The sequence below is a fragment of the Cinclus cinclus genome, chromosome 4 (assembly GCF_963662255.1).
Source record: "Cinclus cinclus chromosome 4, bCinCin1.1, whole genome shotgun sequence".
NCBI lineage: Eukaryota > Metazoa > Chordata > Aves > Passeriformes > Cinclidae > Cinclus > Cinclus cinclus.
The window spans coordinates 43487301-43510848 of NC_085049.1; the positions used below are offsets into that span (position 1 = coordinate 43487301).

Genomic DNA, 23548 nt, shown 5'->3' on the forward strand with positions numbered 1-23548 from the left:
CCTTTGTTTTGTAATGACATTAGTCTTGATTTTCCAGGGGTTTCTACCATTCAGATCTAGCAGAAGAAAAAAATCAAGTGTGAGAAGCTGAACACATAGTCAAGGAAATGATACCAGCCTTGGGAAATGGTTACATAGTCTTGCTGTTTAAAAGTGAATTCTAGAAGTCATGATAAATGTTGCAGGGGGCATTAGTAAATAGCATCTCTGGATTTACAATTTAATACGTACCATGACTGGAGCATGCATAGTCTATGTACTGAGATGCTGTTAATTTCTTTGGCTAGTGATATGTTGACAGATGCTCAATTCTTAAGTAAATTATGGCAGTGAATGATTTGACTCTTACATTTTCCTTGAAGTCTATTAAGGGGAAAGTCGCATTTTGAATGTGTGTATCCATAGAAATCTCTGTTAAATTTGCTGCTCAGAAGCTTCAGAAGAAAGTCTTTGAGAGACACTCTTTATAGATAAAATTCTGTTGATTTACATTAAGGGATTTTCAAAGAGGAATTGTCACTATTGGTTTTGGTGTTTATTTGTTTTCAGCCTGGAAAAGGTATTTAGAGATGAACAAAGAAGCCCTTCAAAGCCTTTCTGCAGAAAACATATCTTAACGTCATTGGAAACACAGTAACAGGTTAAGACTCTGAAGCATTGGTCTTTCTTTAGCTGAAGCATCTATTAATATAGCTGTTTCTTGTAATAAAGAGGGAGGTCTGGAGGGCTCTGAGCAGAGTGACGGAGAGGGAGGGGATTTAGGACTAACAGGTGGTCCTGAGACGTGCTGGCTGACGCTGAGCTCAGAGCGAGAGCACTCGCTGTGGGTGTTCGTGGGCTCTCCGATCCTCTCCCGTCTGGATTCATGTGCCTCTTGTTCCTGGAGTAGCTGTGGAGCCCTTTCAGCCATGGCAGTGAGAAATGATCTGAGCGAAACCATCAGGAGGATAGCACGGTTTTTTTACTGGTTTCCTAAATCATTGAGCACTTCGAGGAGAAGGACAGTAAAACTTGTCTGGAAATCTCCTGGTAAGTCCACTGCTATGTTTCCCCAGACTTTTCCCCCTGCTAAATAAAAAACAAACAAACAAAACAACGGAACAAACAAACAAACAAAAAATCTGTTTCCATTGAACTGGTTAACATTTTTTCATTCTTGGAGGCTCATTAGGCAAAACTGTAAAAATATGCTGGAAATGCAATAGAAAGTTCATCAGGCTTGTTCAGGCAGAGTTCTCTTGCAGCTGCATAATTTATTCACATCACTGATATTTGTATCTTGTTTTTGCCACATTTCTCCCTTAGGTATGTATATAGGAGCTCTCGTATTACTCCAATAATTGCCTGAAAATTATTTGGAATTGCCTTGAGCTGTCAATTGATCTAGAAGGCTGTGAAAAGACTGAACTGACTAAATACTTTAACTCATTGTACCAGTGTTCACACAAAGTGATGGACAGCTTAGAGGGGCTTGTGTTCCGCAGTGATGCACTTGCCTTCTCTTCCATTTATCAGCTAAAATGCAGCAAAGCTCAGCTCACCAGTTAGTAAAAGGAATTTCTCCTCACAAGAATTCATTTCTCTGATCCTTGTCCAGGCCTGGCAGAAAATTGTTTGCATCTCTCAGATTAGTGTTCTCATAAACACCCTTAAAGCCCAAATACAGTTTTGTGTCTTTAGCATGGCCTGTGAGGGCTGGGGCTGAGGCATATTCCCAGGGGTTTGGATGAACGTGCACTTCCCGCATAGCATGGGAAGTGTAGTTCTTTCTGTTCTTCTTAAGGGACTTAGTGGTACAACATCACTTTTCTTTTTGTTTGGGACTCTTTGGAACAGAATGGTGAACTTGTCAATCCTCCAACATTAATAGAAGTTTGCATTTTCATGGGGTAGAATTTGGGTCAGTACCACAGCTGAGCAGTTTAGTGTTGTACTTCAGCTAACAGATCTGTGGCTCTTGAAAGGGGATGTGAAATCTGTCACAGAAACGTTGTTAGGCTCCATGCCTAAATTACATGTGTCTTCCCATGTGAAAGACTCCACAGAATTCAAATATTCAGAAGGAAATCCCAGCGCATTGAAGTCTGTATGAAACTTTCTTTGATGAACCCAGAGTTTTGATTAACGTCTCATTGAATATTGGTAATCTCAAATCCCCCTAATACATCAAATCCTCCTGAGTCCTCGTAACACATCAGATCATTCCTGCATCTCTTTTATTACTGTAAAAGCTATCAATAAATGTTATTGAGGGCTTTAATTGCTAGCTGGGTTACACACATGTGAAAATATTTGCATGCCAGTTGTCTTTTCCTTCAGTAGTGCAAAAGAATAATTGCATCTGTGATTTGTAATGAGAAACAAGGTGAACTCTGAGTGCTTTAAAAATAATAATTTTTGTGGGTTGTCCTCCTTCTCCCTCTATATCTAGTGGTTTGAATAAGATTTGCCTTTTTACTATCATTTTAGTGCATGTTTTAGTATCTCTTTTGAACTGAATTTGTAAATAGTGTATGAAGTGCTCTATAAGTCCTTTGCTACCTGTGCAATGAGATATTTGTCACAAAATTGTGGGTTTGATGGAAAAGTGTCATTTTAGCAGAAGATAGAGTCCAAGCAGAAAAAAATCCCACTGTGAAAATTCAAATAAAATTTATTGTAAGTTTACAGAAGCCAATCTTATAAACTGGAAGCTGAAGTCCTGATGCTCCTCTCACAGGGGAGGAGACACAACTCCTGATTGCTCTTTAGTCTGTACAAAGACAGCAAGTGGCACAAAATCTTAGCTACCCTGAAGTCCACGAACATTTCTGCCTTCCTCTTCAGTGTCCAGAATTTCCCTCTAGTTTTTGATTAATTACAAAATTACCCACTTACTGAACTTTCTCAACTCTGAAACACCATGTTTTGGTAATTCTTTACCAAGTAACCCTTCTGTCCTGAGAGAGTTGTTCAACACAAAAGCCTACCCTGAGCAGTATTGACTACCATCCCTTGGTACACAGAGATTTAACCTTGCTTCCAGCATACTAGAATACAACGTTTTGCTGTCTTTCTGGTGGGTTTTACTTCAGGACTGGCACTAACAGAATTTTTTATTCAAGATGAGCTAGGACCCAGCATGACCCAGCAGAACAATTCTGCATCGCTTGGCTTGTTCCACAGATGAATAACCCAGCTGACAATTAAAGCTTTCAGTAATACTTACTGAGTTTTTAGCTGCTTGGGCTTTAATAGATAAATTAATATTTTAGCAACAACAAAAGAGAAAATTTCATTATTTGGACATATTAGGATATCGGAGATTATGTTCTCTATTATGCTTTGTCATAGATTTTGTGTGATCTCATTCATCATGTGAACCAAGACATGGGCACTGTGCCTCCCCATAGTACCCTCAGGCTTGTTGCTTTTGTTCTGCTTCCATCACTCCATGTCTCAGGATGCCTTGTCTTCTCTGCTTGACCCAGAAACAAAATCTGCCAAAGCACAAAATTGGTTTGTAAGTGTAACAATGAATTTTGTGCTGTTGTAGTTCACTGTGTTCAGAAAAGTGCATTTGACACAATTTTAGAAAGAGCTGCCAGAGCATAATCAGGTTGCTGTTCCTAAAAATCCTTACCTTTTCAGCCTGTCCTTGGGTGGAAACTTTGGGACTGTTGACCACACACTGTTGCCTACAGCTAATGCGCTCCTTGCAAAGCTCTAAAAGAAGGAAGAAAATTTTCAGGTGCTCTTCAGAAGTTGATTTTGATTAAATTACTTACTGGAGGATTATAAAAAAATCTTAGACATGGTTCAGAATATGCTAAAAGTAGCTGATCATCTTTTAACTGCATTTAGTTTAATCAAGCATACATAACATTTTATTAGAGGATTAAAATGAGTGATGTAGTTTTTAGGATTCTGAAGCCTTCATTTCTTTGAAATGTTTGAATTATTCCTACACCATCTTAGTAGAATTTATGTTGGCACATCATGTGACTAGAAGTTTTATCATGATATGTACAGGGAGATATCTTGAAAGACAAAGGAATTAGAAAAAAATATGGAGGGCCATGATAAGACTATAGAATGATGCAAACATTCATAATAGACAAGTAAATCCTTTTCTGTCTGTCTCAGCAGAGGAATAAGCTGAGGGGTGACAAATATAAAACAGATAAAATGATTTTTCAACATTATTTTTAAACCAGCATGTAATTAAATTGTAGAACTCATTACCAGAGGATGCTGCTGAGGTCAGGAATGTAACAAGATTTAAAGAGGGTCTGGAAAAATAAAAATATTCAATATTATGATAATTGGACCTACCATAAAAGCATTGAAAGACACATAAATTTTCTTGCTTCAGGGTTTAAGATAATTTTTAATAATTAGGGATTAGCCTGAGATAATTTTGTGGCTCAGATCTCAACTATTACCATTTCCTTAAGCTAGTTGAAACCTCCCCCCCCCCCCCCCCCCCCCCGAAAAGATAATTTTATGATCTGCATTGATTTAAACCTTCATGATGTTTTTCAGGCTTATATAGAAAAAACGGATTTTAGACCTGATCAGAAAATAACTCCATATTATCCTGTGGAAAACATAAAAAAGCACAATTCTTGCTGACTTTTTTGGCTTTTTTTTAATTTGCAAACCTGCCCCAGTGGCAAACCCTGTTTGTTCCACAGCCCTTATAATAAATAAATAACTACGGAAATCAAGCTGGTCTGAGGTGGGTGATTTTGTGTCGTGTTTCTTGCCAAATTCTGCTGACTCATGAAGACCTTTGTTCTCAGCTCTCATCTGGTGAGAGCTCTCATCATTTTGAGCTACTGTTTCTACTAGGTACTTCAGAAAGCTCTTTAAGAGGACAGAAAGTGAGAACTTATTGACAGAATATTAAGCTAACTGTATTTCAGGCAGCTGGAAGTTGATTTTTACCCTTTGGTATTGCAAACTTTTGCAAAAGTTTCCAGCTTTTCTGCTCTGTTGAGTTACTCCTTTAGTCCTTCTCTAATGTTAAAGTTAGAATATTTTTATTGATTTCAAAGGACTTTTGATCAGAATGGATAAGCATCCAGTATAAAATTACATTTTTGTAAGAATGTGTGTTATCAAAAATAAGTGGAAATATTTAGGTGGGTATGATGTAAACTTGCTACCTCCTCAAAGAATTAATGCATAAAGCTTTAACTGAATCATACAGTACAAAAAGTCAACCTTTCAGCTCTCTCTTCAAAACATACCCAGCTGGCAAAATAGATCTATAACACATATGGGATGGGGAGGACAAAGTTAGCTCAGTATGTCAACTTAGATTGTCTTAGATTAAAATGTTTGTAGATAAAGTTTTTTATTTTCATTTTTGGCCAACTAACATATGATGGCTTATGCTGTAAGTGCCCATGTCCTCCTGTGACCTCTTAAATTGCATTATTCTGGGAATATTTTGGGTATGTAGAGGCAACATACCTTTATTTGGGAGGTATGATGTATAGATCATGATGTATATGATCATGATGTATAGATCATGTCACTGTATTCCAGTGCTCTTGTCAAAACCCAGTTGGTTAAAGCCATTGCCTTCCTGTCTCTCTCAGACCAGGGGCTTGTCACACACATGTAGTCCCTGAGGCCAGGTCTGTGTCTGATGCATGGGTACTGTAACTTTACAGGGAGCACCTATAAGTCTCCTGTGTTTTTAGCTGAAAAAAAGCTCACCTGGTCATCCCCACAGTTCACTGAAGCCCTTGCAGTATCTGGGGTCAGTGTGGCCCTTGCAGGCCAGGAGCTTGTAGAGGGGTACTCAGAACCTCTGTGTTGTGAAATTATGATTTTAATTTCTAGTCTCCTTCTCAAGAACATGTCACATACATCTAGGTGCTTTTCCTATCTCTTTGCATTTTAATTATACAATATATGTAATTTTCCTTGTATGATTTTCTTTAAAGTCCACTTACCTAGTTAGAAAATAAGCTGTGCTGGCATTGGTAATACAAAGACACCTTTTAACAAAACAAAGAAGATGGGTGTGGGATGTAAATGTTGCCAGGTCATAAGGAGCCCTTAATGTTAACTGTAAAATACTGTAGAAGAAATCCTACTGAGTAACTGGGCAGTAAAACATAGCTCAGTGTGGAAGAATATGAACTAAACCATTTGGGGGAAATGCTGTCTCCAGATGCAGAGCAGTGGCTCCTAGTTTAGTTCTTACCACTTGGGAAACAGAGTTAATCAAGTGGACTGTTCTCTGATAAGACTAATCTCATTGCTCAAAAACTAAAGCCAAACCCCAGGAAACTGTGCTGTACTTGCTCATCATATCAAGCAGTTTGGTCATCTTGCCCTCTTAAAATGGGTATAAGAGTATTTGAAGATAAAAACAAATATTTTGAATTATCAAAGACATCAGCAAACTCCTACAGGGCTTCTTCCCCTCGTAAGAGGCAGCTTTAACAGAATTTATTTTTGTGTACTAACAAGAGCAGTATGGAGAATTGCAAACAGAAAATTTATTTACCATTTTTCATAGTGTAAAAGTCAGGGCCACGTCATGAAATGGCCAAGCGAGTGACTCTTTGATGTACACATGCAAGTACATAACTCGGTAGTGGAACTGACTGGCACAGCATGTTCAGGAAACTAGAAAATTTGCATTTGTTCAAGAAGGGATTAGATGAATTCATGGAGGAAAGAGCCATCAAGGGATGTTAAATAAAAAGATGCAAACACAGACCCTGGTTTGTGTATTTGTTTTAAATTGCAGACTTCTAGAGAATAGAAGGTTGTAAGGAGGAAATATCACTCCTAAGTCACCCTTTTTCCTGTATACATGTTCCCTAATCATCTTCTGGCAGGCTCTTCCCAAGACAGGCTACTGGCTTAAGTAGATCTTTGGTCTAACTAAGATCTGTTCTTGTGTCCTTCAAGTGCGATACTGACAAAACCTAGGGAATATGAATGCCTCTCTTGCTATTGTTGATTTCTGTGTAGTTCTCCACCCATTAAGTAACTGTTTAGTTTTTCTGTTGTTTGTGAGTCTGAATTTTTCCAGGGGATGTGCATTCTGTTTGTGCCCAACAGCCCACAGCATGTTTTTCTTTATAGTGGTTTTCATTCATAGCCAGTCATGTGGCTTTTGCAAATTGCATCATGTGTTGTTTTATACTATTTCTCAGATAATTAGACAAGATTAATATCATATCATCCCAATAAATTTCTTTTTCTTGGCTCTACCAGTTTTAAATTAGACAAGACAGATCTCTTTGTCTAATTTGCCTTCCATCCAAAGAAAAATATTGATTTGTACCTGTAAAGTTATTAAGACTTTGCATAAGTCTGTGATAAATATGAGAAAAAAAAAGTCTGTTCAAGAGTGAATTACTCTCACTGACTCAATTGCTGCACAGATGTAGGTTACCAAAATAAACGTAACACATGTGGAATGTCAGTATCACCAGGAGTTAGTTGCTAATACCCTCTGTGTCTATTGCAGGCTTCTTCTGAAGTATTTCAGAAGATTTCATTTTACTTCTGTTACATTTCTTGTTTCTTTTGCCAGTGTCAAGAAAAAGCAGTTGGAAGATGCTGTTTTTCTCCACTGCCCCTCTTTGCTGCCCTCAGCCCTAGTAGGAGGACGGGCAGAAGAGAAGACAATGACCAACTGTTGTGCATTAAAATAAGCACCTCTCCAGTACAGCTGCTTCAAAATTCACTATCAGGGCTGGCATGATGACCCATAACACCTGAAACAAAAGCTGTGAATTGGTCATTTATGAAGAGTAACATTAATAAATTAGTAGTGTGGAATTACCTGTTTTAAAGAGATAATGTAACATTAGAGCTTGATACGTAAATGCAGACCAAGCTTGGATGCAGCATGCAAAACCAGGTTTGGAATTGAGCTGTACCCAGCATGAGAGGTGACCTGCATAAGTGCAACTATTTTTGTATTAAACTTTACTTAATTTGATGGGTTTGAGTCGAATTTTTCTCATCTCACATAATGTGAGTCTGTTCTCTACAGAAGAGACTGTAGGATTTGTTTGGCAGAAAGTCCAAGCTTAAATTTCATGTCATATGTCTGTTAAAGGTCTGGCTTTTGTCCTTCTAGGATATAACTGTTGTTTAACTCCTCTAATGGAGTGATCATTGATTCTTCAGCAGCTATTCAGAATTAACTCCCAATCCCAGTGTTATGGCCCAGTAAAGCAGGGGTCTCTTCTGAGCTTTCAGGATTGTTTTTCTATGACCCACCTCCTCTGTGTACTTGGAACTCTTGTTTGTTATGAATTCCAGCAAGAACAAGGAGCTTGTTAACTCAGGTCTCATCAGGAACTCTCAGTTCTGGGAGTGTACAGATGGAGAGACCTAAACTATATTTTCCTTTCCTGTTGTGTTTTCACTGTGTTACTCCTAAAGAGAAAACACAATGAAGTGCTGCTTTGCGAGTATCCGTAATGCTGGCTATTTCAGGGATTCAGCAATAGAGGGCACCAGAGTAAATGCCTTCAAAAAGAGGTATTTTCATTGGATTTGAAAACAAAAGTGAAAACTCACTTGGTTGTTTATGTGGAAGGGATAGTTGTTTAAGTTTCTAACGTTGGAAAGAGGATAACAGTCAAAGCAAGTGGAAGTCCCAAGATACCAGCATGGCATGTAGTGGAACTGCATAAATATTTTGGACCAATTTTTGACTTTTTAAACAGAAATTCTGCTATTTCTTTCCATCATATTTTCAGTGCAGAATTGTATGCAGCACTGTGTTCCCAAGATAGGTGTTTATTGAATGTAATGTATGACGCGTCTGATTTTGTCGAAGGTGGATTTCTAATGCATTTTACAAAGCCACCACAAAAGGAAAATCAGGTGTGAGAATGCGCATAGGCCCACATACCCGTTCTTGTTCAGGCTCTGTTCCCTCAGAAGTTGGGAATTCAGTGTGTGCTCTGGGATGTTGCATTTTGTGGTTTCCATAGGAAAACTTGATTTGATTTAAAGACAACCTAAGCTGCTTTCAGACGATCGGTAGAACTCACTGGGTCTGGTGGATGAGGTTGCTAGCTGGATTCAAATACCTGTGGGCAGGTTTGTCAGAGGAAAGGGCCACAGATGCCATCCTAGCCACTCTGCTGCCACACTGCCCCTGCAAGCGTAGCTCAGTGCAATGCCAAGACACCCCTCTGGCTGCTTGGCCTTATGGAGCAGGTGAGAAAAGGGAACAGCCAGAACTCTGGGAGCTGGTGGTATGTGTCCCTCCAGCTTGAGTCTGGGGTCTGTGTGTGGCATGGCACAAGGCTGTGAGCTGCATGCTGGCCAGGGGCTCAGCTGGCCAGGGGCTCAGCCCTCTGCTCTTCCCCTCTGTTGCTCAATGATGTGTAGAGATAACTAACAGCTACCGCAGTCTTTCACAAGTAAACTTAAAATCAATAGTTCCGTAGGAAATCGAATGTAAATTAATTATTGTAAGTTCATTTCTAGGGCAGGTCAAATCTAGCATTTTACCTACAGGGCATATTTTGTGTGTGTGGCATAACTTCACTGCAGTTCAGAAATTAAGCTTAATATTTGTTTTCTGTTCCAGAAATGCAATCTCCTTGCTCTTGAGCTGAAGAAGAAAGACAGTTCCTATGTGATACTCTGTTTTTTTCACTGGTACATGTGGTCAGTAAAGCCTGACACTATCTAGGTCCATCAGATTTTCTGAAGCCTATGGGGCTATGTGGGAGGAGTGTGTGGTTCACTGGGTCAAGTGTATAAAAAGCACTTTCTGGAATTTTGTCTTGAAAGGACAGACATGGTAATACATCAACGTTTCCGCCAAGTTTCATCTCTAATTCATTGTTTGGAGTTACTGCACAGAGGAACTTGGGCTCCCCACCCCTATCTAGCACGGAGAAGTAAAAGTCTCAAAGTTCAGGGCAAAAGCAATGTAATCAGCCCGAGGAAGTTGTTTCTTAGGCTATAGCCTGAAAGTTAAGAAAACTAAAGAATGCCATAGTTGTGTGTATTTGAGGAGGACTAAAGGATAAACAAAGCCTCTCCTTTCCCTTTCGCTCTGGCATTATTGCATGGTACTCCTGTGCCCAGGTACCTCCAGGGGAGCCCTTACAGAGAGGAGGCATTTCAGGCTTCCTGGGGAGGGAGAGCTCAGCTGTGTACCTCTCAGTCTGCCTCCCACAAACTGGTATACTAAAAGCTCCCAGAATCATGATAGCTATGGTTACCAGAGGCGGGGATGTGGTCCAGCTCTCCAGCTTGGTGTGATGCTGAATCAGATAAAGGAGATTGTGAGAATTAAACATAACCTAAACTTGATTTTTCATGTCTTGGGCTTTTGTTTTTAAAGTGTTTCCACTAGTGCAAATTTATGTTTTAACCCATACCTCGATTTAATGAAGTGAATATTCTCAGCCTTTTTTGCAAACAGATTTTGTGATTATTTCAGGGTGGTCTGGCAAACACTGGGTACTCAGTTTCTGTGGAAGTGGTGTCTGTAAAAAGGACTGTATGCAGAGCAGTATCTGGCCAAAAGAAGGGTAATAGTTTTCAGGAGCAGAAGCCTGCTTATAGGCTGGTTATGTAGGATCCCACATTTGTGCAAGTGTCTGATAACAAGTCTTCACTAGAGCTGTTGGCAGGAGGGAGAAGACTTGATTGTTTTCACATTGATAAAAATGTGAACAAGCTTTATCAACCAATTAAATTGATTTTAATTCTTTAATACTCCAGAGTAAATCAATGGGATTTATGCTCCTATGTCACTTAGGGCCAGGTGCTTGGAGACATTTAAGCATCTGAGAACCAGTGTAGATTTCAGTAGCTGAATCGTTGACCCTTCTCATGGTTTTTCAGTTACTGGCACCAAGAGTGGAGAATCCTCCCTCAGTCAGGGACTTCGGTTGCAGCTGCCAGCAACCTTACCTGGCTAAGTGGTTTTTGGAGATGCTTCATACATGCTAACACCTACATCCCAGTTTTTCAACATGCAGCTAGATGGCAATGTCACTTTCCACTTCCTGGAAAGGCTGGTGAGCTGCCTGGGGACACCAGTCCTGGCCAGCCTGCCTCATCACCTCCCCCCGGCCAAGGATGACCATGACACAGAATGCATGTGTCCTGATGTTTACCAGTTATCTAGCAAACCATCTCACACAAAACAGGTTAATATTAGCTCATTAAAAAAAAAAAAAGTATTAAAAGGCTCTAAGATAGATGACAGAATTTTTGAGGTTTACAGAGGTACCAGCAGCAGAAACTGAAAAAAAAAAAAATCCAGTTTAGGCTCTTTAGTCTAAAATACCTGTCATTCTTTCCTGTTTTGCAGTTGGGAAGCTGAATTTATGTATTAATCAATTATTTGCTATCTCGTGCATTAAATCAGAAATATGGTCCCTGTTTGGGCCTCCCTTAGAGTTCTCAGTGATTCACTCAAGGAAGTGTTTTCTTCTTACCAAAAGGCTGATCACTCCCTCCTGCTTTACAAATGTAATGTCCTTTGCATGTGGCAGAGGACATGTTGCCTGCCCAGATGATAGATAAACTTTTATCTAAATACTCTGATTCTGGAACTGGTGAGTAATATGGCAATTTTTTTGCCCAGTACCCAAACTCCAGCTAGGTAAGACACATGGCAAACAAAAACACCATGAACATTTGTGTTGGAACATGGACTGTTTGATTAAAGCACTTCTGCTGACGTCCAACTATATGCAACTCATGATTGTGCAGGTCTGTGCCATAGGCACTTAGGTTAATTTTATCTCAATCACCATGAGTAGCTCTTCATAGAGGCTGTTACAGGAGCTTATCCTGTTTCCAGGGCAGGGTTCCTGACTCTGCAGGGCACTATGGCACTTACAGGTAGGGCTGCAGTTCAAGTGCTTCTTGGAGAATTTCCCTAGACAGCAAGTTTAGCCAGGTCTATGGTCTTTCTGTTCTTGGGAAGATGACAGAGGATCCTCTCTGTGGGAAGTGTGTATCCCAAAAAGGGCCTCAGGACCTGTGGCCATGAATGGACATTGTAACTATTGAGAACAGAGTCTACAGCGACACAGCAGAAGACCTTAAGTGGTATTTGTGGATAGTCACAACTTTACAGAAGCTGTGGAAGATGTGGGCTTTGCTGGACTTCAATCTGATCTAAGCCTTGTGTACTGCCACAATGGGGAAGGAGCACAAAATGCACACAAAGATACCTCGGGGGAAAGGATGGCCATAAGGACCTCAGAAATCCTGTCTTATCTGTAATAATAGCGATCCCTTAAAAATCACTAACTGGGAAATATGGTTAGAAGTTTATTTTAATCACAGACTGATGTTAAGTGTGACTAACAGATAAACAAACAAGCAGAAATAAAGAGTATTTCATAGAGATAAAACTGATGTTACAGCACATCTCTACCTCCTAGTAGCTGCACTTAGAGCTTTCTGAAGACTATTTATTTCAAATAGGTTTCTCATTCCATTACAGGTTTGAGTGAAACTGATAAAAAAGATCTTTGTAGCAACTTTAGAATCAAACTAGGATGTAGACATTTGAACATCAGCAAAAGAGAGACCAGCACATCATATATTAGGCATAAACTCAAATGTGACATGCTGATACCATTGTACTGTAGAAATAACACAGTTCAATTCTGTCTTGCAGGACAAATACAGATGAATTTCATTCTCCTTCCTTTTGTTACCTGCTGGCTGAAAATGGATTAAAAACTAAAGCACTAAACACCTCACATAGTTTGAATAATTTTTCCAAGAAGTTTTGCTTGCATACTTTCCGTAGAACAAGCACAGCAGTAAAACTCTCTTCTGATTGCTGGGAATCAACCCACAGGTTCTCATGTAAAAATGATTTCACTTGCTAATTTCCCCCAACACAGTAGCAGGACCAAGTTGTATATCCTCCTCACACTTTCTAATAAAAACTTTTTACTGTGGTTGATAAATAATGCAAATGTAATACAAATTTGGCTTTGAACTTCCCATGTGCTTCAGCTGTTGAGGCACAAAATATATTTTGCATATCCATTTGGAAGTGAATTTGTCTGGACCATCTCAGAAATGAAATCCCACATTTCCTAGCTGGGAGAGACCACAGCAAGATAGAGAGACTTTGCTATTGAGCCTCTGCCTGCCACTGCCTGCCACTGCCTGCCACTGCCTGATTTAGTAATACTTAGTTACTGGGGTCTGATGCTGGAGCCTCTGTTGGGTTCCTGCCTGTTCCTTTCCTTGCTTTCTGCTGCCCTTCCTTGGAGCAAATTGGTTATGGGAACAGCTATTTATTAATATATTACAAACTACTGGGTAAAATCAAGTTTTAGGTGAAGAAAACCCAAATATCAGGTAGGGTCCATTCATGCAAAATTAACATGCTGAAGACTTTTAGTTCACCCCTACTAGGGCAGGAAAGGAGTAGTGTTGATTTCTAGCCCATAATATAAGTTATTATTTTCTATGACTCCAGTCAAGCCATTGTTGCAATAGAATCATAAATCATAAGGTGCTTCATTAAGTCTCACTAGTTAACAATTAAACTTCTAAAGCATAATATTTATATCTTTAATAAAAGGATATCTGCTTTGCATTTCCTAATAATTCAGTACAATTTTCATAATTAATATGCATTGATGTATAATTTTAATATGTGAATTCAGTGTGCATTACAGTCTGAGCACCAGTAAAATAAAACTATTAGCTTTTCTAATTGTCAGTGCCAAGCTGAAGTCCCCAGAGCTCTGATTTCAAAGAACAGGATTCATTTCAGACCACATCAGGAAAGAGCACCTGATTCTGATTGCTTTCCAAGCAGAAATGATATGGCAATCCATGATCTGATGACCAAAACAGTCTTTCCAGAATTATAGCTGCTTTTTGAACTCATGGAAATTTTGAGAGTGCTCCAGTAAAGGTTTACCAGAAAAAAAGGTATTTTTAAAATTTGATGCTGTCTGAACCTTTGTGGAACATTGTATGCCACAGCTGGAACAGAATAATGTATTTAAAGCTAAAACACACATGAAAAAAGGATCATACATAAATCCACTGCTTTAGGAAAAAAAACCTACTTTTTAAATCTTGCTAATTAAAAAATAAACAGTATGTTAAAATCTAGCTTAAGATTGAAACAATTTTAGAGATGAAGCTTTTTTTTTAGAGATGAAGCTTTCACATTTTTTGTAATTATGCCTATAATAGCCAGGTGGAAATTATGGGCCTGTCTTGCAAATGACATTATGGATTCACAAATGAAAATTAATATAAATGACAAACAAAATAGCATTGGGAGTTAATGCTTCCTAACTGAATAAGTAATCCTGTTTCAGAACACTGTTTAGCTAACAGATTTTTTCCTAATATTATTTGTGAATTGGTGCATGCTCAGTACATGCATTTGCGCAGTCATAGGAAGTTGGGAAATGAGTGAACCTTGGTGTCCTGCACATTTGTAGGACATCCCCCATAACCTCCTCACCACACAGGTGATGTGCAGTAGCTGGTTGTCCAGACATTGTCAGCCTATGGCGTAATGGCTGAATTTTGCCAGCTTTGCCCTGAGTGTGGGTGTTAGTTTGGGTCTCCCTCCTTTAGCCAGGACATAATTTTCATAAAACTTAATTAACTTTTAGACCATTTGTAGTTGAAATGGTCAGCTCTGTCAGAACTACAGGGGGAGAACTGAAAGGTGGCATACAGTGCAATCTCATAGGCATTTTTTCTAAATAAGGTAAGAGAACTTGCAAAGTAAAAGCCACAGAAGTTAAAGAAAAAAGAAATAATTCAAATACTACTTTCATTTGATCTTCTTTTGCTTATGCAGTGTAATATAAATTTTAATTAAGTGCCCCATCCTGGTTTTCTCATGGAGATGCCCTGTTCCCCTACCTGAAGAACAATTGCTCCAAATTTTAATTTTTCCTGTTGGATTTTCCACTGTGTCTTATGGGATCTATTCCCAAAGAGACTTCCCAAAATCATTCTCTTCTCAAGGTGTCTACAAAAATGAGTTTTCTGTCTCCTCTAGAATTTAATGAGGTGCATGAGTCATCTGAAAAATAATCCCAGCTGCATAAGGATAAAACAGAGTCCTGGGAAAACCTCATTTGGGTCAAAAGCACAGCTCTCCCTGACTTCAGCTGCAGTTGGGAATACTCCATGTTTACTAAAAACTGGATAAAGGAGCTCAAATGCTGAACCTAGGGAAACTAGGCAGCAACTGGAGCAAGCCTGACATGGCTTGCCAGCATCACACAAAGACATAGGGAAAACTATAATTTCTCCTGGGCACCATACAGCTGCCTTAACCACTCTTTTATTTGTCCCCGTAGTCGTCTGCCTCTTTTGCTTCACCTTTTCAAGTTCTGCATTAAATACAGTGGCTGTTTTAGAGGGCTCGAGTCTTTTTCAATGCTTTGATTTATACTGCAACACGGAAACTGAAATTTTTGAGAGGCTGATAAGGGAATAAAAGAGCCCATCCAGAATTCATCTTTTGCTATAAATATTGAAAGTGTAAAGATTTGTAAGAACAACAAAAAAAGAGTAAGTGTTGTTTAGTTAGATAAAATGAAAGCATTTCCTCCTAAAGTCATTATTGGAAATGGCTGAATTGTTTTAGCTGAAATGTTCTGAAACAAACAGCATGATGTTCCCCAGCATGGAAACTTGAAGTACAAGCAGTTGCTCTTTGGCAAAATTATAAGCAATTTAAAACCTAAAAATAGAAAGTGACATTCAGTACTAGGCAAAGATGGCATCATGAACTCTGCCCAGTTTACACAGAAAACCAGCAAACACAACAGGCCTTCAAAGCAAATACAAGCTGGTTTTGCAAATACTCTGAAAATTATTCTTTCTTTGAGATTAGAGGGAGTGTGAATCATCTATTTCTTACTAGAGATAGGACCATCTGCCTGTTATAATGAATTTACATTTCTGATAGCCATCTCAGTCAACTTTGTTAGCCAACAAGTGAAATTTCTGAATTGTTACTGAAGGCAACTATGTGATTTACCAGCTTCAGATCATTCTGCTTTCAATATTCATGTGGATATTCTTATGAGAAACTAGAGCTTAAAACATGAAAAGCCACATAATAATTCTATGTGGGTAGAATTTTTCGTCTGTAAGTCCAAAATATCTCTTCTGAGAACTGCCCCTTTTGTGTTTACATTGCAACAGCTAATACCTAGTTTGTGGCACGGATCTTTCACAAGACCATCTCACAGGCAGTCCTGACCTAACTAAAGACCTGCTCCACGGCAGGCCTGTCAGTGTGACACTGGGAGGTGTGCTGCACTGTCACCTTCGCTCCAGTGAATTTACATCTCCAGCACTGTGTAGCTATTATTATCTTTGATACGGATAGGGAAATTCACTTGAGAGGTGGTTATTTCTCTGAGATCATGTAGCAAATGAGGATGTGTCTCACTCTTATGTTCTGCCTGCAGAAACCTAATTTCTAAACACCATTTTAATTTCTTTTTTATTTATTTCATTTTTTCCTTTTTTTTCCCTTTTTTTTTTCTTCTTCTTTTTTTTTTTCCTTTCTTTTTTCCCCTTTTCTTTTCCTGGTGTCTGTGTGTGGGTTTTTAAGATTGTAGGTACACCTGCCATGCTCACTGCCAAGACCTGGTGCACCTGGGCTGCCGGCGGAATGGAAAATTAATGGACTGCCTCGCTCCACATGACACCTTAGATTCATTTTACAGCAGCGGTCAGGTAAGAAGATATCTCATGCTCATGGTAATTACTGCTTTCTCGTCAGCTCTGTCATGAAGTGTGGTCTGCCTGCCTCATCTGGCTACTTGGGAAGAATGTCTCACTTAGGCATGGCCATGGATTTCCCACTCAGTGCTCTGATTTTACAGCACAGCTGGGTGGAAGTGCAACCGACTGCTGCCAGCTGGGTCACTCCTGCCCCATTTAGTTTTCAGCTAAACTGACTGAAAAGTAATCCCACGCAACAGTGTTTTTCCTGTTGGTTTTGGCCACCGTGGGGTCATTTACACCTAATCAGTAAAAATCTCCGAGATGTCACCTGTGATAACATACAGACACTCTCCTGTTTTTATTTTTAGGGGGGAGGGAGGATGAAGAATTGTGGAAAGTTTTTTGTATGTAAGTTCCTTTTTTCAAGCCTTTTATTTAAGCACCAAAAAACCTCTTCATTAACGCAGGTCTGGTCTAGAGTGTTAGACTTAGAGTGTTACTGGTTTAACTGAAAAGTGGTTTTCAAAACATATTTAATAAAACCAATTGGTATATGCATATCCACAGTGGTCAATTTAACCCTTTTACTATCTTTAGAACTCATATTGAAGAAGTGTCCTTATTGGGGCAGAGGGATAAAACCCAAAGAATCCCAGACCCAGCTATCATCAGTTATGCTCATTTTATTCACTTTAAGAATTTATGTTGTTCACTGTAAGAACCAAGAGAGATTCATAGAACAGCCTACCCTGGCTTTCATTATCCACAGAACTGCTAAGCACAGGCTGTGCCATGCTACACGCTACCAGCTGTAAAATCTGTGCCCACCCAAAATGCTTCAATCTCTGACAAGTCTCCCCTTCCTTCTGCCCCACCATAAGATGCATAAATACATGAAACTAATGTTCCGACAAACAGCAATTGTACAACCTGTGTCACTTTTCCTCCCCAAGGGATACTGTGTAAGCAGAATTGTGGGATGGGCTGTTTGGGTCTGGGTTGGGGTTTTTTTTCAGAATGTTGTACAGAACAAACATTTTTAATTGAAGCATATTTTGGTATCTTAGAAACTTACTTAGTTAAGCTAGGATCTTAAAATACTATTTTGTATGGCAAGAAACTAGGATTCTTGGGTATTTTTTCTTGCAGTATTGTCCATTATATATAGTGGAGGTGCTGTAACTGCCCTCAGAAGCTGCCCAATTATGTACAATAAAGATTACTACACAAATATATTAACACACTACAGCAGATAGCCCTTTTAGATAGCAACTTCTGCTTTAAATTTTTCTTTCCTGAAGTTAGTCTGGTTTAAGGAATCAAACAGATGCCTCAAAGTCATTACTATCTTCCTACTTTAATTTACCAATTGTGGGATATGCTGTCACAGGTGATTGTAGCCACAGCTCTATGTATAGGCAGATATTAACAATACTGAGGAGGGGAAGGGAATCTTCCTTGAGGATTGCAAAAATTTATTCTGAGTCAGCTCTGAAGGCAAGAAACACAATAATTAACTAAAGATGATGCACTGCCATTTCAGTGACATAGTCTGAGGACATGCAAAGCAAAGCAAGCTTAACTTGGTGGAAAAAACAGCAAGAAATATCAATGTAAAGTTGAGATAAAACTCAACGCTTATATCCCTCTGTGATGATCACTTACTCACTGGTGAATCAACCAAAGAAGTATTTTCTCAGAGGATTCCAAATTAAAAAATAGTGAAGCACTTTTCCTTTTCAGGTTCCTGTTAAGAAAATTCTTGCAGCATATATAGAAGGCCTAAAATCCAGCTGGGAAACATTTGTGATGGACAAACTTAGACTTTATCTTTATACCTTGCCATAGACATATCAGACAGATTCCAGGAAGCATTTTTATAATTTTATTTTTCTATCAGGAAAAAAAATGGAACTTGCTACAGACTTATGTCAAAACAAATTTTTATGAAATTATACTTCTACCAAAAAGCAAAACAATCCAGGTAAGTAAAAGCAATATTTTGTCACACAAAGATTTGTAATGGCTTCTAGTGACTAGATTGTTCAGGATAGACCTGGAACAGGCTGCCCAGGGAAGGGGTGAAGTCACCATCCATGGAAGTGTTCAAAAAATGAGTAGACAAGGCACTTTACATTATGGTTTAGAGGCTTTAGTAGTATTTGGTTGAAGGTTGGACTTGATGATTTTGGAGGACTTTTCCAACCTTAATGATTCTATGATTCTAAAATTTCTGAGCACCCTTGTTGAGTTTGCTGTGTGTCCTCCAGGTCATCACTGAATTTTTTCTGCAAGTGCAACATTTTATTTTGTAGAAGAGATGCTGCTCCAGCCACCCAAACTGCGACTGAGGACATAGTGTCTCTTGTGAGCTCCATGTGTCCTGCTGTTGGGAAGAGTGAAGGGGAATAACTCAGATGCTGAAAGGTAGAGTAGCATGGATGGAGAGGAGGCAGTACATGGCAACACAGGTTTTGGGAAGTGTGAGTGACTATCAGCAAGAAAATACAATGGGAGCAGAGAGAGAAGGCATTTAAAAATATTTTTTACTCAAAAAGACATGTAAAGCTTGCCTGTGAGTGATCTAAAAAAGAGCTAGTTGTGTCCTGGGTATGAATGCTGAGCAAATAAACTGTTTCTTGCTCTTTGAGCCTTACAGTACTTAGGAGAGCCAAATTTCATGTGCATTTGTTTGTGTGCAACAAGATCGTATCAAAGAAGTACTATTCTTTCCTACTGATTTCCTTCCTCTTGGAAAAAGCCACACTTTGGCTGCTTGCAGTGGGTGATAGCTGTTGCAAATCTCTTTCCTCACTAGCTGATTGGGTCAGTGTGTGCCTGACAACTGATACAAAAAAGATGAGGATTCAAATGCTATTTTCAGCATCCATCATCCACTGGTTTTGAGGCAGCAATCATTTACATGCAGAAAACCTGGAATGTTTCCTGTTGGCTCATTATCTCTACGCACAGCTGTCTCACAAGCACAGTGCAGATGGAGCTGCCACGGGAATTTGCAAGGTTTGAATTCACTCCTTCCTCTGCCTACTGACCTGCTCAGACCACTTTGTCTTTCTAGGACTTGTCTACTTCTCTTGCAGGTCAAAAAGAAATAAAAATTAAAAAAAAAGAAAAAATACGTATTTCTGAATGGGTGCATTGTTGCAAAACCTGGTATTAGGTTACTGTTTAATTAAACACAACTCCCAGCTCAGCTGTCTTCTCAAAATTACTATTTCCTTCCATGCTAATTTTCTGGACTTTATCAGCCTTAAGGTGATTTTAACTTTTTGTTAAAAGTTTGAACCTGCATCTCATGTACGAAACTGGACAGGCGTTTAATATAAGGTCACGAAGGGGTCAGAGGATGGGAAAAAACTGAAACCTATCTTTTTTACAAAATTAATCTTGCGTTCTTATTCTGTGTGTGGTGTCTAGTCTGCAGGGTTTTACTTAGGTGCAGCACTGTGCTTTTGAAGCAAATCTTCCAATTGTCTTCACTTCCCTTGTTTTGGTTGTTATCAGGGAGTAGTCACAGGACACATAAAATCAGTCCTGCTTCAGGTGAAAACTAAGCTGCTTCCTGAAGCCTGTGAGAAGAGGCATTCCAGGAGCCAACTTAACGCACTCAGTCCACAGATCAGAGCAGAGATTTTCTTAAGTTAACATTATGAAGGGTTTATATTGAGGATTTTGGATTCTCAGCACCACTTGCTGTCTTTTGCAGAGCTGTGTGTTGCACTACATTATTTGCTAAAATAGGCATTAGATTCTTGACACAGAACTTTCCCCAGCCATGCTGCTTTTCTTTTATCTATATTGTGACTTTGAAAATCACATGGCATGCAAAACCAGGTAATTTTGCATGAGCTATGCTAGTCAAATGCAGAGTTGCAAAGATCACACATGTATTTGGGAATGTCTCACCTATACAGGGAACATCCATTTAAATTGTGAAGGGATTCTATGGGAATGATTAAACTTTTTTATAATTATGGAGAGGGATGACTGCTAACAGACCATAGTCCTGGGCTTTGTGCCTTTTCATTTCCTTCACATGGGGAGATTATTACTTTGTGATGATAGTAGACAATGTTTTGAACTTTAACTCTCTATGACCTAACACCACTTCAGATTGGTGAGGCAATGTGAGTACATCTCCTGCTTGATACAGGTGATATAAACTGCACTTCATTCTGCTGCAGTGACCCGGTGGTGCCCTGAGTACAGCAGAGCTTGGCTCCCAGCTGTAGCTCCTGGTCCTGAATGCTTGTTCATCCCCATACTTTTTTCCATGTTCCCCTTACTCTTCCATTCCCAGTGGCACCAGGACTGCTGGTTTTGGACAATGCTCTTTTAAAATGGGTCAGGAAAATGCCATAGCTTCTAATATTTGACCTTGCAAATCCCGATCAGCTCTTCAGTTCTCAACACAGCCTGTGAACAGTGCTGTCAGAACAACAGGGACTGGGTGTTATTGTGTGGCTGGAACACCTTAAACTCCAAATAACCCTGAACAAATGCCTTGTTGAGCTATAGTTTGAGAATCTAAGCTTAAGATTTCCCTATGGGAAAGAGGAATTTCTTACAAGCTCTTAACTGCTGATTTTGCAAAGAGAGTCAACAGATTTCCAGTGGATTTCCCTCCTGTACAATTCTACCAGCAGCTGGAGCACTTGGGTGCACCCATGAGTGGTCAAACAGTCTCAGAATATGGAATATGGTCACACAGCTTGACTTTGCTAACAAGTCATTGGAGTTCAAAAGGCCTAATTTTTGAGCTCCTTTCTCTGAGTGTGTGTATATATATACACACATAAATATTTCATTATAAAAAGGTCTAGGAAATTCCATGATGAAGCAGTTCTTACAGATCACTAAGGCTGTGAGGTTAAATACTTGAAAATTAAATTCACGACCTCAAACATACTGCAAGTACCCAGTGGCAGAAATATATGGCTTAGGTGAAAATTGTGTGGCCCTAGATGTTTCCGTCCCAAACAGACTTCCTACAGAGATTAAAGAGGAAATTATGTATGTAGGTTCTCTGTGGTCTTGTAACAGAAAAAGCAGGCGAAAAAGTTGCCAATTTCTTCTACAAACAAGCAGAGTGGGATGAATAAAACTCCTTTCCAGCAATCCTCTCCTGTGCTGCCACGTTGCCAATTACAGGCACAACACCTCTGACTGACATGCCAAGGCCTTCTCAAAAGTCTAAGAAGTATCAAAGCCATTATATGGATTTTAATATTTTCCTGTTTTTCTATCATCCTAGATGAATCAAAAAGTTACAATTTTTTTAATGCATAAGTCAAAGATAGAATTTATTTTCTTCTTCAAGTTGACAAGCCTTCCCAAAGTCTCACTACACTCAAATATTCTCAAAGACAGAGGGCACTCAGAGTTTAAGTTCATACAAGACCTGAGGCGCTTGGTAAAATATAGAAAGAGATACAGTGTGTTACAAATGGCTTGGATAACAACACCTCCCAGATTGCTTCAAATTGCATGAATGCCATGGAGAAGAATGAGAGGATCTGACAGCATTAATACAGAGACTTCTGGACATGGAAGGGCACAGAGGTTGTCACCTAAATGTACCTGAAACTGAAAGTGGTTTCAGTTCCTTCCCTTAAAAGATATGGTAGTTGAAAATTTCTTCAAAAATAACCCATGGAGGAAAAACTGACACAAAGCAGAATATCATAATGTAGATGTGTGCAGTTCTTCATTACTAAGGAAAGCTACCTTTGAGCCATTGATTGCTTTCCTCTACTAACTCTTGGCAATGGTGGGTACTCTGTACAGTGGGCATGGGCTTTATGGCTCACATATTTCAAAGCTATGTTAAACCTGGTTATGCTTGGTAGTAGTTGAAAGGAAAAGAGGAAAACTGAATTATGTTTGTTTTGGCAGGCAAAGTGAGATTTAAATTTTGACAGTAACTGCAAAAGCTTTTAAACCAAAACTGAAGCTGATTTCAGTTCTAATTGTCTGTATTGCTCAGGTTATTATTAGGGAAATATGTTTGGTAAAAATAAAAGGCTTGATCAATTATATAAACTAGAAATTAGTTCCAAGCTCACAAAAAATAATTTGAGAGTATCCACAGCAGTTCCTGGGGCACTACCTTTGCAACCCTCCTTCACAGGAATATTATTAAAATGGGCTTTGCACAATAATGACTTAAGGTTTTAAAATAATTAATGAATTGTAACATTTTATAGACTTGAATTTACACTATCAGGTATTTGTACTTCTTCAGTATTCTCTGGCACAAGCACCATGGAATACTCTCTTGGGTTTTCTTGAGCCCACTGAACAAATGCTTGGGTTGATGTGGACTGAGGCAGTAATTGAATACTGCAAGTAGGATAAATCCAAAATATACACTTAAATAAGGAAAGGGTTTTAAATTCAGAGTAAACCTCAAAACCCAGCAAGTAAACACTGGATGGGGCACGTGATGAGGGGACTTGCATCATCATACTGCTAAATAGAATTAATACTAGAATTGGTATTTTTAACAGAATGAACTTCAGCCTCCTGGTGGAAATTTTCAGCCCACAGAAGCAATCTAAATTGTGTTTATATGCCATTATGTTTTCTAAACTTTTTTTTTTTTTTAAAGCACACATTTTGATCAGTAAATCTGTCTTTAAACTTTTTTTCTGGGGTTGGGCTTGTTGGAGTATTTTTTTGCATTTAAGTCCTTGGTTAGTATTCAGGCTGACCTTTCAAACAGTGTAAGGTAACAAGCTCACTGCTTAAAGCACACATTATTGAAACCTAGAGAAGATCAATTATCCATTGTTTAGCAACCAGATCAATGTAGTCAAACACCTCT

The 23548-nt window shown here is 39.0% G+C and overlaps 1 protein-coding gene across 1 annotated transcript in view; it reads left to right on the forward strand.

The window, feature by feature from the left end:
* Window positions 1-908: 908 nt before the first annotated feature.
* Window positions 909-23548, forward strand: part of RASSF3 (Ras association domain family member 3) — an 89493-nt gene continuing 66853 nt past the window's right edge. Inside the window, exons 1-2 of the mRNA XM_062491170.1 lie at window positions 909-1029; window positions 16586-16710. Coding sequence (XP_062347154.1) covers window positions 909-1029; window positions 16586-16710 — 246 coding nt within the window. The remainder of the gene's footprint in view (window positions 1030-16585; window positions 16711-23548) is intronic.